This window comes from Lipophrys pholis (genome assembly GCF_963383615.2).
Source record: "Lipophrys pholis genome assembly, chromosome: 17".
In the NCBI taxonomy this organism is placed as follows: Eukaryota; Metazoa; Chordata; class Actinopteri; order Blenniiformes; family Blenniidae; genus Lipophrys; species Lipophrys pholis.
The window spans coordinates 9604252-9620530 of record NC_137643.1 but is presented as its reverse complement, the minus strand read 5'-3'; the positions used below and the strand labels follow the sequence as shown (position 1 = coordinate 9620530).

Sequence of the window (16279 nt, the reverse complement as noted above, 5' to 3'; positions counted from 1 at the left end):
CCGGAAGTAGTTTCATGGAAACGGAAACAAACAATCTGCACACGGACGAGACGCTCGCTGGCAGCAAAACTCTGAAAAGATGTTCAAAAACACTTTCCAGAGCGGATTTCTGTCCATCCTATACAGCATTGGGAGCAAACCTTTGCAGATATGGGACAAAAAGGTGAGCACCACATCTATATTGAAGCAATGAAGCTGGAATGCGTCAGACTTCGGTATCTTGCCGTGCAAACTGCCAGAGGGAGGCTGTGTTGAAATAACGTACTTAAATACCAAAATATTAACATGTGATGAATTCAGTTGGAATGAGAGATTACATTTGTAATCTCTTAATCCGATGCAGTCTTTTAGAATCGGATACGACGTGATTTAGTCAGTTATACGAAGTTGTGAGCTCAGTTGTACAACTAACGTGGCCAACACGTTTACACCGTGATTTCAGTGTGCCTTCTAAAAAATAGAATATCACCAAGAAGGTTTGTGTCTGTTTTGTCAGTTTTTAGTTTGTTAGGGTCCTTGCACTTGCCGTGCTTAGACCCGCATTTTTTCCTTTGAGATGTAATGGTTTTATTATTTCATTTTAGTTTCATAGAAGTTTGGAAAATATCTTTCTTTTTGAGGTTTTATGTTTCACAAGTTTGCTTCAATGAGCGTTTACCCCCCCCCCCCCCCCCCCCCCCCCCGTCTTTTTGTGTGTCTATAGGTGAAGAATGGCCACATCAAGAGAGTCAATGACAATGACATACACTCAAATGTTCTGGAGGTTGAAGGCGCAAACGTCAGGTGAGTGTTTACTCAGCAATAGATTCTGTGAATACTTGTATTGTTTGCTTATCCGGATCAGTCTAACACATGTTGTTAACCTGTATTTTTAATGCATTGTATATATCCAGTGCTAGATTAGATGTGTTTGCTACTGTTTTTTTGAAGAATATTTATTTCGGCCCTGCACATGTCTTTCTATGTCTCCTAATACACAACTCTTGTAATTACAAGATTCCCTTAATTTCTCCATTTTAACTCTCCTTGCTACAGCACCACCTACATAACATGTCCGGCAGATCCTAAGAAGACTCTTGGCATCAAACTGCCTTTTTTGGTGATGATCATTAAGAACCTCAAAAAGTATTTCAGCTTTGAGATTCAGGTACAGATGCAGACATCTTCCTATTGTATTGTTGGCAAAAAAGGGAATCCTGGCCTCGTGGTCACTGGTGTGTCATCTGTCCGCACATTTCTTCACAACTTTCAGGTTCTGGATGATAAAAATGTTCGCCGCCGGTTTCGAGCGAGTAATTATCAGAGTACAACTCGAGTGAAGCCGTTCATCTGCACCATGCCCATGAGGTTGGATGATGGTTGGAACCAGATACAGTTTAACCTGTCAGATTTCACCAGAAGGGCCTATGGAACCAATTATACAGAGACACTGCGAGTACAGGTTCGTGCATTAAAACATCTGAATCGGGCTCCTTCACACACTTTTTTTTATGCTGATGTCTCACCCGTTTTTTCCAGATTCATGCAAACTGCCGTATCAGGAGAGTATACTTCTCAGACAGACTGTACTCAGAGGATGAACTCCCAGCGGAGTTCAAACTCTATCTGCCTGTCCAGAGCCAAAAGGCAAAGGTGAGACCTCGTATTCTTTGAATCATGTGTTGGTTCAGATAGCAGTTGCTTGTGACAAATGTTATGGACACTTCTCATTGTTTCTTACAGCAATAGACCCTCACAACCTGCACTGTTCCACCAGAGGGAGTTCAGAAGGAAGATTCATATCCGAGTAGCTTTAATTAAGATGACAAATATAATTTCTTTTTTTTGATGCTGTAACTGTTGTTCATTGTCTTGTTTGCAAAATAAAGTTTTTTAATGAACTAACAACACTTTTTCGATCCATAGTGCTATTGCCAAAAGCTGTGGCGTCATGAATTTCGAGGTACACACAGATCTTAAAGTTTAGAGAGTTTATATTGTACGTTTTCTCCAAAAATGCAAGACAGTTGAAATCAGAAAATGAAAAAGTTGAAAACTTTAAAACAAGCTCAGCACTCTAATTGTATGTCTTCGTATACATTCAGTCGGGGCTAAAAGGTTTCATGTGTTTCTTTCTGCACAATAAATATTTAAAAAAATGTTTTGTGCGTTCATGGTTAAAACTGCTAAATATAAAACAAAGACAACTAATAGTACCCGGTAAATAAAACAAAAACATGAGGTCTTACTTTCTGTAAAGGTCCAAAGGAAAAGACACAAAGCCACTGCCAGATATAAACTCTTTATCAAACAGCACAAACTTTTCCCAGTGAAAGGTTGTGAAAAGTATTTGCACTCCCAAAACATAATCTTGGTTTCACTTTGGATTTTCTTTACATATTATGAAGACGACACCAATACATTCATCTGACTATATTGCATCATAGAAATTAAAAAAAAAAAAAAGATTGACAAGAGCTCCAGCACATTTACTGATGAAAAAGTTGTAGAAATTAAAGAAACTTAAATGAAATGACAAAAAAACAAAACAACGTATGTATCCATAATCAAAATGAAGCACCGCCCCCTTATCACAACATTTAGTCTTAAATTACTGCTGTAAACAAACGTTTACAAAGAAAGTTCAGTTTGGTTCCATTTGAACGTTGGCGTAAGAACTTCTCAAAATAAACCCAAGACACTGCAAATATTTCCATTTGCTACATCGAGTATTATCAGGATCAACTTTTTTTTTTATTCTTTATATTCAAATTGAAGTATTTGGCTTTAAAACTATTGGCATCTTTTTCAAATGTAAGTTTTTTTTTTCCCCACAGCAGGCACTTGTTAGTTTCATTAAGGAATGCCAACACGCAGTCCGTTTGACAACTGCTGTTGTAATCAGACAACATCTGTGTTTTCCCTGAAATATCTTCGGTGAGAGAAGAAAAAAAATTAAAGGTTCAAATTCATCACGTTCATTAAAGAAAAAGAAAAGAAAGAAAAAAACACACTTTAACATGAAATAACAGAACTTGTAATAAAAAAAATAACAGTGTCAGGCTCGGCAACATTAAACCCATAAACAGGCTGCTTGATTCACATAATTCTACTATAGCAGCTCTCCGTGGTACTTTTAAACAAATTATACATAAACCACATAACAATATAGTCAACAAGCAAATCACAGAAATAATAATCCAACAAAACAACAGTTTGATTTAGATTTACATTCATAGAAATCTATTGCTTTAGTCAACGGCATGCATCTCTTTAAAGTGCAAAAACGTTTATTGGCTCAAACATTTCAATCAAACTAATAAATTAATAACTTAACAAAACAACAACAAAAAAAATGCAACGCGTTATTTTCAAGATGGCACGATTCGATTGCATACGGTCGAGAAAATCAAGTGGAACACAAAGCGGACAGGTGATAAAGCCAAGGCAAATAAACACAGCAGCAGTATACACTGTTACACTAACAGCTTGCATTGATTGTGTTTGCAGAAACGGCAGACGAGAGGCTGCCTGTGGGTCCAGACCTCACCTTCATCTGATTCAAGAAAAGAATTCTTGCTTTCCTCAAGAGTCTTTCGGCCTCGAGAAGCTTTCAACAGGTTCGTAATGTAATATCGCGACAAGTCACTTCTACGCCTCCGACATAGAAATAGTATGTTCATGCTTTATGCACTGGTTCACGATCCGGTCCTATCTGGTGCTCACTTGGCAGTGATTCACTTCCGTTGCGACTGTGGCGGTTTGTGCATTTTCAACGCGGCCGGAGTGCCTGGTTGTACGTGATGATCTTACATCTGGATGTTTTTAAGTGCCTTCAAAGCCCCGAAGCAGGCGAGCACAACCAAACCTGAACAGATTTAGATAAAGTCATACAGCGGAGAGAAATTAAATGGCAAATTTTAAAGTCGTTTTACAATTTGGGTTCAGAATTAAATGTTGAAACATCCAAGAAAATATACTGTATCATAAAATGTTTGTCACTTCAGGGGCTGACATATTGTAAGTGGACTTGAGCTTGACATCCTCCACTTCTTAAGACTTTCTTTTCCTGATGTACTGTGGTCGGTTCATTATAGTGCAAAAATAAAACACTACTAAAGCTACTTCTGCCGTCAACCTGACAGCACTGTCACCTCAGCAGGATGACAGATTCTTTGAGTGGCGTCTCCCGCAGGCTGCTTCTTTACGTGCCGCTCCCATGATGGATGACATAGTAGTCGTGGACGTACATCAACACGGCGACAGGCTGTCCGATAATGAGAGAGACCCACACGGCTGCATTGCCGTAGTTCCCATTGAGAAAGCGACTCACGAACCAAGCCAGAGGAACCTGGAAGGGATCAAAACGTCAGTGGTCGTGCAGGGCGGGGCAAACGTCCACCACTGGAGGAGGAAAGTTAAGTGAAAGAGATGCGGCCTGTCTTACCTGAGCCATCATTCCCATGAAGGCCCACAGTCTAAACATTTTAAGAGGAATGCTCACCAGGAACTGAAGAATGAAAACACATGACACATCAGTAAACTGTATATAAAGAGACACAAGACACACGTTTGTATCTTTAGACGGCCACATTTCTCCCTAAATTCACATTACTTCATACACAGTTCAATTCATAACTACTCATGCCTCAGGTGTGTTTGATGAAACAAAAGAAAACAACAAAATAAAATAATAATACTTGTTTTTAAGTTTTATACAATTGAGAAAAAAAGGTAATGTTCATTATTTTAGTTGCAAAAAATGTGTCTTTCCTCCAGATACCACTAGAGGGAGCTCGAACACCACCACAGTATAAAAACCAAAGCCAGACAATATTTTTCAGACTTTCAGCCCTTATGATTGAATCAAGCAGACTTGACAAACAGAAGTAGGAGGAGCCATCACTGCCACATATCAGGTCTGAATGCTGCTTGTTTACCTCGTGGAAGAAGGCAGAACCCAGGAAGACAGCCGTTTGAGCCAGACGCCTGTTGACCCCCCGCCTCAACATGGGCCTATAAAAGTGCCTGTGAAACACAATAAATGTCATGTTACAGGGATTTGTGACTCTTTGTGAGTTTGCAGGATTTCCCGCTTCATTGTTTCATGTATATTAATAAAGAATGCTCAAGGTCACAGATACAGAATAAATAAGTAATTGCAGTAGGTTTGTTACTCACCTCAGGCACCATTTGTGCACTGGGATGTTCCAGTTTGCCCAGAAATACGTTACAGTTTCCGAGTTCCTTAAGGAACAAAAACAAAAGTTTGAGTTTCTTCTCTTCCAGGCAATACGCTGGTCTGAATCCCTTCATTGACATTTAATCCTGTGTGGTCTAATTACCCACATCCAATGCTACTCACCACCAGTCCCTGTAGAACTCTCTGTCTCCAAACTGCATGAGCTCTGCCACAAAGTTCATAGAGGAGTGGAAAAACCAATAGAAGAATATTAACCATATGAGATGGTTGGGGACCTGAGATTGGAGAGGAGAGGGGGAGACGGGGGAGGAGGAAGAGGAAGACAGGGATACGCGTCTGGGTTGGTAGAGGTTGGCGTCACGTAAAAGCGCTTCATCATGACCCTAATGAAGCCCCAATGCACATGTGAAACATCTATCAGCAAGAAACGGCACCAGGGAACGAGACAGGTGAGGACCAGGTTTACGTTTTTACCCATAATGAAGGACGACGACCAATTTTAGACTACTTTCATATCCGTCCTTATACTCACCGCGAGTTTCAGCAGGCGCTCCACCATCCGAGAAAAGTCCATTTCCTGCGAGGGAACAAAGAGCGTTATTTCTGTCTATTTTCTTGACACGACGCTGGCTTATAGTCGTCTGAACTCGATTCAGGCCAGGACCTGTTTGTCAGGCTGAATTAAGGTAGACAACGTATGAGTGAGGCAACATAAAATAAAGTCTCTTTTAGTGGAGAACACCAACACAGGTGGATGTAGAAAATCTAATTCAAACAATGAAACATCCATAGAAATGTTAGAGCCTCATTATCACAATTAAAAAATTTTTTTTAATGCAAATGTGTGAATGCGACGTACCTGGAAAGGTTTCATCGAATTCTGAATAGTTGGAACCATCCACTGAAAAACACATTTTAAAATGTCTTTTGTTACATGAATCACAGAGAACAGAGGTTTCTGGAATATGTGCCACATCCATCTTCAAACACGTGTCCGTTTGTGCGTCGCACCTGTTGTATTAGTCCCACGAGCAGCTGCATGAGGAAAAGCTGCAAGTGGGAAAGCAAAGTATGATTAAAGCCACATCGCAGGTTAAATTCAGAACTCCGACTCCCACGTCGGGACGGCCTTTCCCAAATGTTCCTTCTCACCATCTCAAAGAGTCTTCTTATCAAGAACCTCTTGCGTATTCGAGGAGACCGCGGGAAGTTGAGCTGGTAGCAGAGAGTTGGTGCAAAGATAAAGTAGTAGATGTCTAAACAAAAGAAAATGTGTCAAGTCAGCCTTTCCCTCAGACGCACTGCGCCGATAACGCGGCATCTCGTGAAATGGTTTGATTTGGAAAAGCTGCGTGGTCACCTCTGTGTGTGAGGTTGCCTGGGTATGAGACGTGAGTCTGAACGGCCGACCCATTGGAACGCGCCACAGTTGGACCTGAAAGAAACGCAGACATAAAAAAAAAAACCTTCAATCGTTATTCCAATGCTCCTCATTGACTTCCTGCTGTACATGTTTCTAAAGCGCATGCAGTGTCTCACTTCAAAACACTAGAGAAGTCTCTTTGCTACGCGGCCAGGTGATGGCAGTAGCGGCACAGTTACAATATGAAGCTCATGCCGAACCAAGTGTCTGTGTGCGCGCCACTCATTTCTTTACGTTTAGCCCGCCGAGTCTTGATGACGCGTTATTACCCGGGCGCACGTCGATATACTTACACGAGTAGGATCTTGTCAGCTTCTTGGCCTTGGCCTGTCCAATTTCCCGACACCACCTGTTGGCGTCTTGGTACGAGTACAGCTTGAGAAAGAGCACAGTGTAGATGCCGAGGGAGATCACGGCACCCACTGACACACACACACACACACACACACACACACACACACACACACACACACACACACACACACACACACACACACACACACACACACACACACACACACACACACACACACACACACACACACACACACACACACACACACACACACACACACACACACACACACACACACACACACACACACACACACACACACACACACACACACACGCAACACGCAGAATTAGGCGACGGAAGAAAGAAGCGCACGTGCATGCACGTTTATGAAATTAAACTCGGGCGACTAAAGATTTTTTTACAGCCTTCATGACATCAGCTGCGTCGTCGCTGGCCATGCTGTTCATACGCAATTCAAGAGTGGTGGATTTCTATGTACCTGGTGTCATGGAGGTTACGCGGAGAATTAGAGCTGCGGGAAAGATCAAAATGCTTGTCAGGTTAAAAAAGTGAAGGATCCTTCCTGTCGTTTCGGAGATGGTGCCCTGTGAAAAGATGTTGAGGGGGAGAAAAAAAAGAAAAAAAGAAGAGGTTTTGTATTTAATTGGCACAACATGGGACAGTCTACTGCTTTTTGTTTTGGATGATACACATCACGAGTGATCACAGTCTAAAGCCCCCCCCCCCCCAGTGATAATCCTTCAATCTAACCCACTCCGTAGTTTCCAACGTGAAAACACAGCAGGAAGAGCTTACCACCGCCAGACGTCTCTCGGTGTAAAAGGCTGCGAGGATGAACACGTTTGACACTGAAACACAGAGACAAACTTTTATTAGCTGCAAATAAATTACAAATCACGACTTTCATTATGCAGAAACGGGTAATTAATGATAAATATTAACACGTTTGAGCATGACTCAAGTCATTTGTTGCTCAAATCGGCCAATGCTTCTGGAGAAGAGCAAAGATTTTTCATTTCTCACTTCTGACACTGATAAAACCAGGCGCTGTCAAGGATGAGGCAATTTCACACAGGATGTTTCTCATTTGGGGAAATAAAAGATAAGTTAATAATCCATGTGTTAGAAAGGCATACACACTAACAGTAAATAGGCATTTCTGAGGCGTCTTTCATATGATCTATTAAAAAAAACAACTAAATTACTGCATCAGATCAGCATCTTAGGAGTGGAAAAAGCAATGAAACACACTTTACTGTAGTCAATAAATGAAATAATTTTCCAATCTAATGCAAATATTTGCACAGTGGGAGTTTAATATCATTTGTGGTTGTAGTTTATTGGGCTAAACTAAATTGTAGCAGTACGACTCAGACTTCTTACCGATCGTTAGGCAAGCTGCTGGCCAGCTATAGGGGTCCTTTAAGAAGAGAGACACCACTTGAATGGGGTCAACCAGGATGCCATACCTGGAAAAGCACAGCAAATCTTACATGGCGAAATATTTGCATGGTGAAACTGGCACGTAGTTAGTGGTTGATCAGTTAGTGGTACTTTAGAAGATCATTCTAGTAACGAGGGATCCGCTGGAGGACAAACTGACGTCAGGGTTAAGGGTTAAGGGTCACTGACTAGTCAAACCAGCAGTGTTGTGTTACTCAGCCATGATCAATAAATTGGATCACAATGGAACTCTTGTTTCCAATCACTTTCAACTCAAGTCTTCTGGAATGTACTCAAGCACAAACAGAGTTATAAGCACTAAAAACTAGTAATAGTCATCCATCTTCTACACTGCTTCCCAAGATAACTGGAGGAGAAAGCAGGTATATGCATATACACGTATTTCCATTCACATGGATCCAGAAACGTTTGACTGTGAAGGGAGAGCACCAACCACTGCGCCACCGTGTGGACAAATACTTAACTACTTGCCACCTCTGTTGACTGATCTGCTTGTTCTAAAAGGCCGTGTGATTAATAAAGTAAAATCTAAGAACAAATGTGCAAAGGCATAACTAAATGAATCTAAACTAATCGAACCATATGTTCCTTGGGGGATTCTGCTTTTTAACGGCAAAGACGAGTAGTGTGCATGCAAATGTGCTTTTTGCAGTTTTGCATGAGGTGTGCGGACGTCTGAAAGAGGTTTTCTAACTCGGTTCAGAATGTTCCTTTGGTTTTTAATTGATGTGATCTGTCAAACAATGCAAATAGGAGGTAACGAAGGAACAATTTCTAAAAGCGCTTGTTTACAATCTGCACATCGTGTGTGTGTGTAGGTTTGTGTGTGTAGGTTTGTGTGTAGGTGCAGACTCACTTTATAAGGTTCTCAAGAAAGAGGCGTGCATTACTCAGCACCTGTGGGAGAGGAGTGGGAAAAAAAAATGGGAGAGTGAAAATTCAGTTCATGGCACAAACAGGAAACTCAGAAAAGAAACTGTTCAAAAAGACTTTAAGCCTGTTATGTGTCTGACCGTTCACTCAATCTGGCCTTTGTTTGGAAGCTGAAAAATGCCCGGCGATAAATCGGGCTTATCATTTTCTTTTCCCACAGCTCTGCTTACGATCGGCCTGCAGATTTAACTGCCTTTGTTTTGTACTTGCAGAGTCGGTTTTTATTCAAAACATGTACTAAAATACGGCTATCGACGTTCACTCCTAACAAAGCACACGGCTTTACTCGGCTTTTCTCGTGCAGAGCAATTTTGGGAGATAAAAAGCAAAAAAAAAATGAAAGTCAGATGTGCAGTCGTTTCTGGCCCGTTTTCGCGACTAAATTTAGCAGAATGTCCCCGATTCCATCACGCGTTTGGTTACCGACTGAACCTGCTGCGCCTCGCTCGGTTCAAAAGTGTCAAGTCAAATAGGTTTATGGTTCTATTACACATCCAAGTTTAAAGTCCGGCTTTATCTCGATCGGTTATCGCGGCTTTCTGCGAGAAGAAACAAACAAAACACCCTGCCACTCAGAGAGGAACCACATGTATGAACATTTCGAGATAAAATGCAGTCGTCATGGTAATTGTCTTCCCAAGTTCACGTGATTGTGAAAATACAGCGCAGGTATGACACAGAAGAATTGGTGCAATGTAGTGACTGTGCTTGTTGCTCTGCACTGCTAAAATGTGCTTTTCTTTCCACTGCGCCGTTTGTGGATCAGAGGCTACCTTTGCCTCAGTGACCTTCAGCGCGGACAAGAGAAGATTATCATGCATAATACAACAGACGGGCCAGGAGCCTCCACGCCGCATTTCAACAGAACACTGCAAAGTCTCATTCCGCCGGACTTCCAGAGTGCCAGCTGGGTCCAAATGGGGTCGAGTCCCAACGTAATCGTCTGGTTTTATATAAAGGTTTCTTTTGAATGAGAACAATCGCGTAGCATAGAGCGATGCCACAAGCTGTAGGATTTCTGGACAATATACTTTTTTGAGCAATTTAAAAAAAAATAAAATAATGAAGAAAATGCACCCTAAACATCTTGTAAAATAAATTCAGAAGGTCCTGGTGGCTGCTAATTCTGGACTTCCTGGAAATCCATGACTCCGCGGCGCTGCAGTGATAAACACGTCTAGTTAAACGATAACTTTATTGGACAGTCGTATCAGATTTGGCAGATTGTGGGTTTAAAAATAAAACCAGCAGGCAGAGACCCTGACCCAGAGCGATGACGAGAGGAAACAACCAGTTTGAGTCCGAGTCCGAAAAAAGAATCTGGCAGTCCGCTCCATATTTTCCTTTGGTTTTGTTTTCAACTCCACTGAACTGGTTAGTCTGTGGTCAGTGAAAATGATCCAGGGTTTTCCTTGGTTGCACACCAGTGAGAACAACTGAGGCGACCTCCTACTACTGATTGATTGATTGATCGCCAAGAAGAGACGCAGGAATCGTCACAAGTGGCCATTTATGAGCATTTCATAGGGGCAAGATTATATTATGCATAATTTGAAGGAGACAGAATGACCTTCAAAAAAATGTCCTTGACTCAGTTTTTCATACAAACTACAAGGGCAAGCGCTAATTGTCGAGAAGAAAAATTAAAATACACCTCTCCGATTTCTCATAATACGTGTCTCCACAGCAAACGTTCCAGGAATTTAGCTGATATATAAAGAAAAGACAAATTACAGATGTAAGTGTCTTAACTGCACACACACACACACACACGCACACACACACACACACACACACACACACACACTGGGTGGTTCCACTTCACACTCTTACAGGCTAATCCCTCCGGCTTTCTTTAAAAACTGAGGGGCGCCGTGGCAGCTGTCCATGGTCACCAGAAAGTGGAGGACTTCGGCCATCACGGCTTTGTAAAACTTTTAAAGATGGGATTAATCCCGTCACATCACTGCAGACTTGCTTCAACGTCAGGAAAAAAATACGCAAATAACCCCCCCCCCCCCCCCCCCCCCCCGCACACACGAGCATGAATCTACATAGACACTCAAAAACTGTACAAACTAATCCAACCTTGCAAATATATGAATATGCAACACATGCATGTGTGTAGACACACGCTGAAGGAAACATGCTTGTATACAGTATATTTCTATTTATAGTTCCTGTCCATTTAACTTTCATTAGGATTAAGGCGAACCAGATATTTGCATCCTTCGAGTTCATCAAATTATTACCAGTGATTGAATGTTCTGGGGCACTGCTGGGTGCCTGTGGGGGGGGGACACACACACACACACACACACACACACACACACACACACACACACACACACACACACACACACACACACACACACACACACACACACACACACACACACACACACACACACACACACACACACACACACACACACACACACACACACACACACACACACACACACACACACACACACACACACACACACACACACACACACACACACACACACACACACACACACACACAGCAAAAGTCATGTTGCCCTGGGGTGACCTCAGCTCACAGATGCATTACTAAATGGGACGCATCTGTGATCAGCAGTGTCCAACTGAACAAGTCCGATTCTACATCAAAGAACAATTGAATTATTTCAACAGAGCGCGTCTCACACAGTAGATCATGAAACAAGACGCGTTCCACTGAATCCTCAATATTATCTGGCACAGTTGCTGCACTGCACCCGAGCCTTCCAGCTATTTCAAAAGAGGCCACCAATAATTTATTGTGTGGTTTTCTGCTTTCGGAAGGAGCACATAATGTCAATTTGTAGTGATCCCCGTCAGCTGGTATTTGTGAGCGTGCACCACGGTTTACATGCAAGGAGCTGCTGATGAAAATGCCCGTGTGAGAAAATAACTTGGTCTTGGGTTTGTCAGATATTGAAAAGGAATAAAAATAACTTCAATGGTGAAGTATTTTGGTTTCACTTTAGGCAAATGCTTTTTATAAAAAAAACAAAAAACCGTGCTATGATTTAATAAAATACTACCAAATACTTACTGCTAATAACTAAACTAATCATAAGAAGAATATTTTTACCAAACCAAACTGTAACATATCAGCTCCAGTTGCGGGAGTAACGGTACACATGGTTAATATCCTCATGTTGTGACAGATAACAGAAAAACACAACTTATCTTACTTCTTGCAGGCGACACAGTAAGGGTATGTCACACCATAAAATGACAGGTCTAACACCAAATCCTGGGAGGGTGTGTGTCGTCACTGGTTTTTCTTTGCAGGTTGCTGTGTTCAGTATCTATCAGTTGGAGGCATTTTTCCCCAATCAGTCCTCAATTTATACCGGAAGTGTCAAGTTTTGTCATTATTTACCTCGATTCTTAAAAACCTAGACAAACAGCACCTATTTCAATACGGTGCTTTCAAATCTTCTGAGATGTACATTTACTCCCAATCAGCAAGAAAAAAAAAACAAATGAGGAAGTTACCAAATACTGTCACTTCTTGGATGAACGCTAAATGGTCGGTTGTTACTCACCAGCATGATGACGCACCAGTTGAGGATTCCTCTGTAGTTGCTGTAGCCGCTCGCTGAGCTCAGGAGAGACTCCTGAAGAACATGACAGCTGGAAGCATACAGCCAAAGGTTGCACTTGTGAGTTTCACGCGATACAAAGCTCTTTTTCACTTGCCCATTTATCTTCATGGCAAAGGCAGAAAATTATTGGCCGCATCCTGCGGCACTTCTCAAACCTCAGTTCCGCAACACTGAGTGCTGCGTTAAATCGACAATAAAGAGGCACATTCACACTGCGCCCATGATTGTAGTGGAGTTTAGACTTGATTGTGATCTTGCAGAGCACCGATAACTCCCAATGAGTAATGACCCCCACAGAAATGAAAGAGGTGCTGTGTAGTTCGTCATTTCCTTCTCTTGGACATGACGAACTACACAGCACCTCTTTCATACAGTTTGACTCGATCTTCTGTTGAGAAACACTTGTGTTTGCTCTCCTTAATCGTGGGTGAGAAGAGTTGTGAAAATGTAGGTTAAAGGCACGGACCTCGGGAATATTGTGAAAACAGAATATTTGGCTCTTAAGACATTTTATACAGCAACACACAGTGGCAGACATTGGTTGAAATCAAGAAAGAAATGTATTAATCAAGAATTAGTGACACTTTTAAATGTGGTTATTGATCCAGGACACTCAAGTAAAGACACTTGATAGTCATAAATAGTAAAGAGGGACAAACACAAAAAGATGAATGACAGCCAGACTGAATCAATCTACCTTATATGAAGTGGATAAAACATGTGGAACCCGAGTACAGAAATTAAAAAAGAGAGTGAAGAGGGGAGATGTCGACACGCAAGAAGGACGAAAGTGCAGTCAGAGAGATGCTGAGAAACTCCAGAGTTGCAAAACATGTCTCTCAGAGAGGGTTTGAAATTTGAGCAGGACAATCATGAAGTGGTTTGAAAAATGTGGACGTGACTGAGAAATGGGCGTGGTGCTACCAGAGAGTGAACGCTTGTGTTTTGGGCAGGATTCAGGCTGTTGTGTCTTTGAATAATGCGTCTTATTATGTCTTGTAAAAGAAGATCACCTGTTCTCCCAACATACCTGGTATACACTGTTACAGCGACAACTCTTACTGTGACAGAAGACGTGTCTTATGTACAGAAATACATTTAATTTAGTGTAGTGCTTATTTTAGTGTGAAAAAGACTTTAAAGGATTATCAAACCAGCCAACGTTTTTGTTAATGATGCCAAAGGAGCAAAGTTGATTCTTCAATCTCAGCATTACGTCTCCCACATGGACTAAATCCAAACAAGAGTCATTGCACAAGTTTGATACTAGAAGATAAATCAATATATGCCATATTCTCCCAGGGGTGATGAGGAAATATGTGGCACAACCTGGTTTGGAAATCCTCTGCTGATATTGAGGCCTTCAAAAAAAAAAAAAAAAAATGTCTTGATGGAACTCAGACTAATGAGACAAGATATTTTATCAGTGATGTGTGGAGTGTTGGAGAAGAGATTACAATCAGCACTTTTAATGTTTATTTCTGAGGTTATAGCTTGAAATAAAGTTAACTTGGACTTTCTAAAATTCTGGCCACAATCAAACCTCACCTCCAAATATGTATAAATGTAAAAACCTAAACTGGCTCATGTGAAACCATTGATGTTTTTTTTTTTTTATCATAAGAGACCCTGTATATTCTAATTGTGGACTGTCTCCTATGTGATTCTCTGTTCATACAGACTGTTCAGATCTTTTGAAGAAAATCTTAAAGGAAACGAACACCAAACCTCTGTCATTAACCCTTAAAAACATCATATTTCTTAAAGAGCATCTGTGCGTAACGCCTGGCCGGATACCTGAGCCTGTCGCTCGGCTGCTCCGCTGCGTTCCCCTGCGTCCTCGGACCGTTCGTGTCCTCCTGCCGCCCCGCTGTCCCCGGCTCTCCGTCCACCTTCCTGTCGCCGATCGCCTTCTTGGGCACCACGTCTTTCTTTCTGGCCTTACCAGGCGACCCCGCGCCGTCATCACCCGCATCCTGGTGCCATTTGCTCCCGTTGGCTTGCTTCACGCCGGCCGATCCGTGGATGGTCGTCCTCCTCCGCCGCGTCAAGGGCCCCGACATCCCGCCTCTGTCGCTCATTCCAGCGGCTCCAGTCACGCACTTTCTACCTCCCCGCCAACATGGCTGGGTCAGCCACCGTCAGTCGTGCCTGCGTGTCAGTCTGCGCGGCTGTAGGAGAAGCTGCATGAGCAGTTGCGGTGAAACTTGCGCACGCTCGCGCTGTGGCGGTGAATGAAGGAGCCGCTTCGGCTCAAGGTGCGTTCTCTTCGACGGGGTTGCCAGATCCGTGTTGTCCAGCTGGAATCCCCCTATTGAATGACCAATTTCGTTTGAATATCGATCTTTTTCAACACGTTTCTGAGTAAGATAAGAATAAAAAAAGAAAAACAAACAAAAAACCATGACGTATATTATTTCATTCCAAATTGTATTGGCTTTGAAAATCTTAAAATTTGCTTGAGGAGTAATTTAAATTTGTACGCAGTGTTTCTCTTCTTTGTTTGTTAATTATCGCAGTTCAAACTATATTTGAGTAAATTCAGCAGTCTGAAGAAAACGGATTAAATTATAGCCTTCAAACATTTAGATGAACAAACTTTCCAGTCGGGAGCAAATAAGGACCAATGGATTATGTTGTTATTTAAGAGATTTGCTCAGTCATCCAATTAACTGAGCATTGAAACTTGAAACAAAAGTGAGGTGAAATGGAATTCACTGAGTAATATAGTGAATATAGCCACGAATCAACAGACTACAGGTGCTTTGAAATGTTACTCACCGAATAAAAGGTAAAAATAGGTGGAAGATATTGCACGGATATTGAACAGCATCTGTGCAATATATTTTCTCTCCAAAAGCCCTCTTGCAGTCTGGAAAAATAAATAAATAAATAAATAATATGGACTGACAACCATGGTCATGGGTTTTATTTTCCATCTGCCTCTAAATCTAAACTCAGGGATGGTTAGTCGAGTAAAGCTATGGTTGTCCTGGTCTGAACCAGTGCTCAATAAATTACTTTATATATAAATCATTTAAGGACTTTCAAGCCTGCACTTGCCTGTGACTCTTGGACTGAAGCTGATGCTTGCTTTAATGCCACTAATAAAAGTGCAACACATGGATGCTTTCCCTCTGGGTTGAAACACTGGCTGGGCCTTTCTGTATGGAGTTTGCATGTTCTGATTGTGTATGTGTGTGGTTTTCCTCTGGTTGCCCTGGTTTCGGGTGCATGCACATGAGGTTAATTGGTGACCCGAAATTGCATAGATGTGTTTGTCTTTTCTTTCTGTGTTTGCCCTGTGATAGACTGACGAAACAGTTAGGGTTTTG

General features: G+C 41.8%; 2 protein-coding genes across 3 annotated transcripts; one reads left to right on the top strand and one right to left on the bottom strand.

Annotated features, from left to right (window-relative positions):
* Positions 1-15: 15 nt before the first annotated feature.
* On the top strand, positions 16-2131 carry cfap20 (cilia and flagella associated protein 20). 2 transcript variants are annotated; one of them, XM_080484947.1, is made up of 6 exons: positions 16-163; positions 704-783; positions 1036-1147; positions 1253-1441; positions 1519-1632; positions 1723-2131. In XM_080484947.1, exons 1-6 carry the CDS (start codon positions 80-82, stop codon positions 1726-1728), a joined length of 585 nt encoding a protein of 194 aa, XP_080341073.1. In that variant the 5' UTR covers positions 16-79; the 3' UTR covers positions 1729-2131. The 2 variants fall into 2 exon arrangements, with proteins under 2 accessions (XP_080341073.1, XP_080341072.1); XM_080484946.1 differs by having other exon boundaries at positions 1036-1441; positions 1723-1839.
* A 135-nt stretch (positions 2132-2266) lies between these two features.
* On the bottom strand, positions 2267-15170 carry dgat1a (diacylglycerol O-acyltransferase 1a). The gene is made up of 17 exons (XM_080484944.1): positions 14742-15170; positions 12885-12972; positions 9245-9285; positions 8308-8393; positions 7720-7772; positions 7403-7508; positions 6899-7027; positions 6543-6617; positions 6335-6438; positions 6194-6232; positions 6042-6083; positions 5715-5759; positions 5345-5457; positions 5161-5226; positions 4920-5007; positions 4427-4489; positions 2267-4330 (listed from the first exon to the last, which is right to left on the bottom strand). The coding sequence occupies exons 1-17, from the start codon at positions 15023-15025 to the stop codon at positions 4184-4186; spliced, it is 1569 nt and encodes a 522-aa protein (XP_080341070.1). The 5' UTR covers positions 15026-15170; the 3' UTR covers positions 2267-4183.
* Between the last annotated feature and the right edge of the window lie 1109 nt (positions 15171-16279).

Coding starts and splice junctions, on each gene's coding strand:
- cfap20 (XM_080484946.1), top strand. CDS start 80: ATGTTCAAAAACACTTTCCAGAGCGGATTTCTGTCCATCCTATACAGC. Junction 164..703: donor TGCAGATATGGGACAAAAAG/GTGAGCACCACA, acceptor GTGTGTCTATAG/GTGAAGAATGGCCACATCAA. Junction 1,442..1,518: donor CAGAGACACTGCGAGTACAG/GTTCGTGCATTA, acceptor CGTTTTTTCCAG/ATTCATGCAAACTGCCGTAT.
- dgat1a (XM_080484944.1), bottom strand. CDS start 15,025: ATGAGCGACAGAGGCGGGATGTCGGGGCCCTTGACGCGGCGGAGGAGG. Junction 12,973..14,741: donor CAGCCGAGCGACAGGCTCAG/GTATCCGGCCAG, acceptor GTATGCTTCCAG/CTGTCATGTTCTTCAGGAGT. Junction 9,286..12,884: donor ACTGGTGCGTCATCATGCTG/GTGAGTAACAAC, acceptor CCTCTCCCACAG/GTGCTGAGTAATGCACGCCT.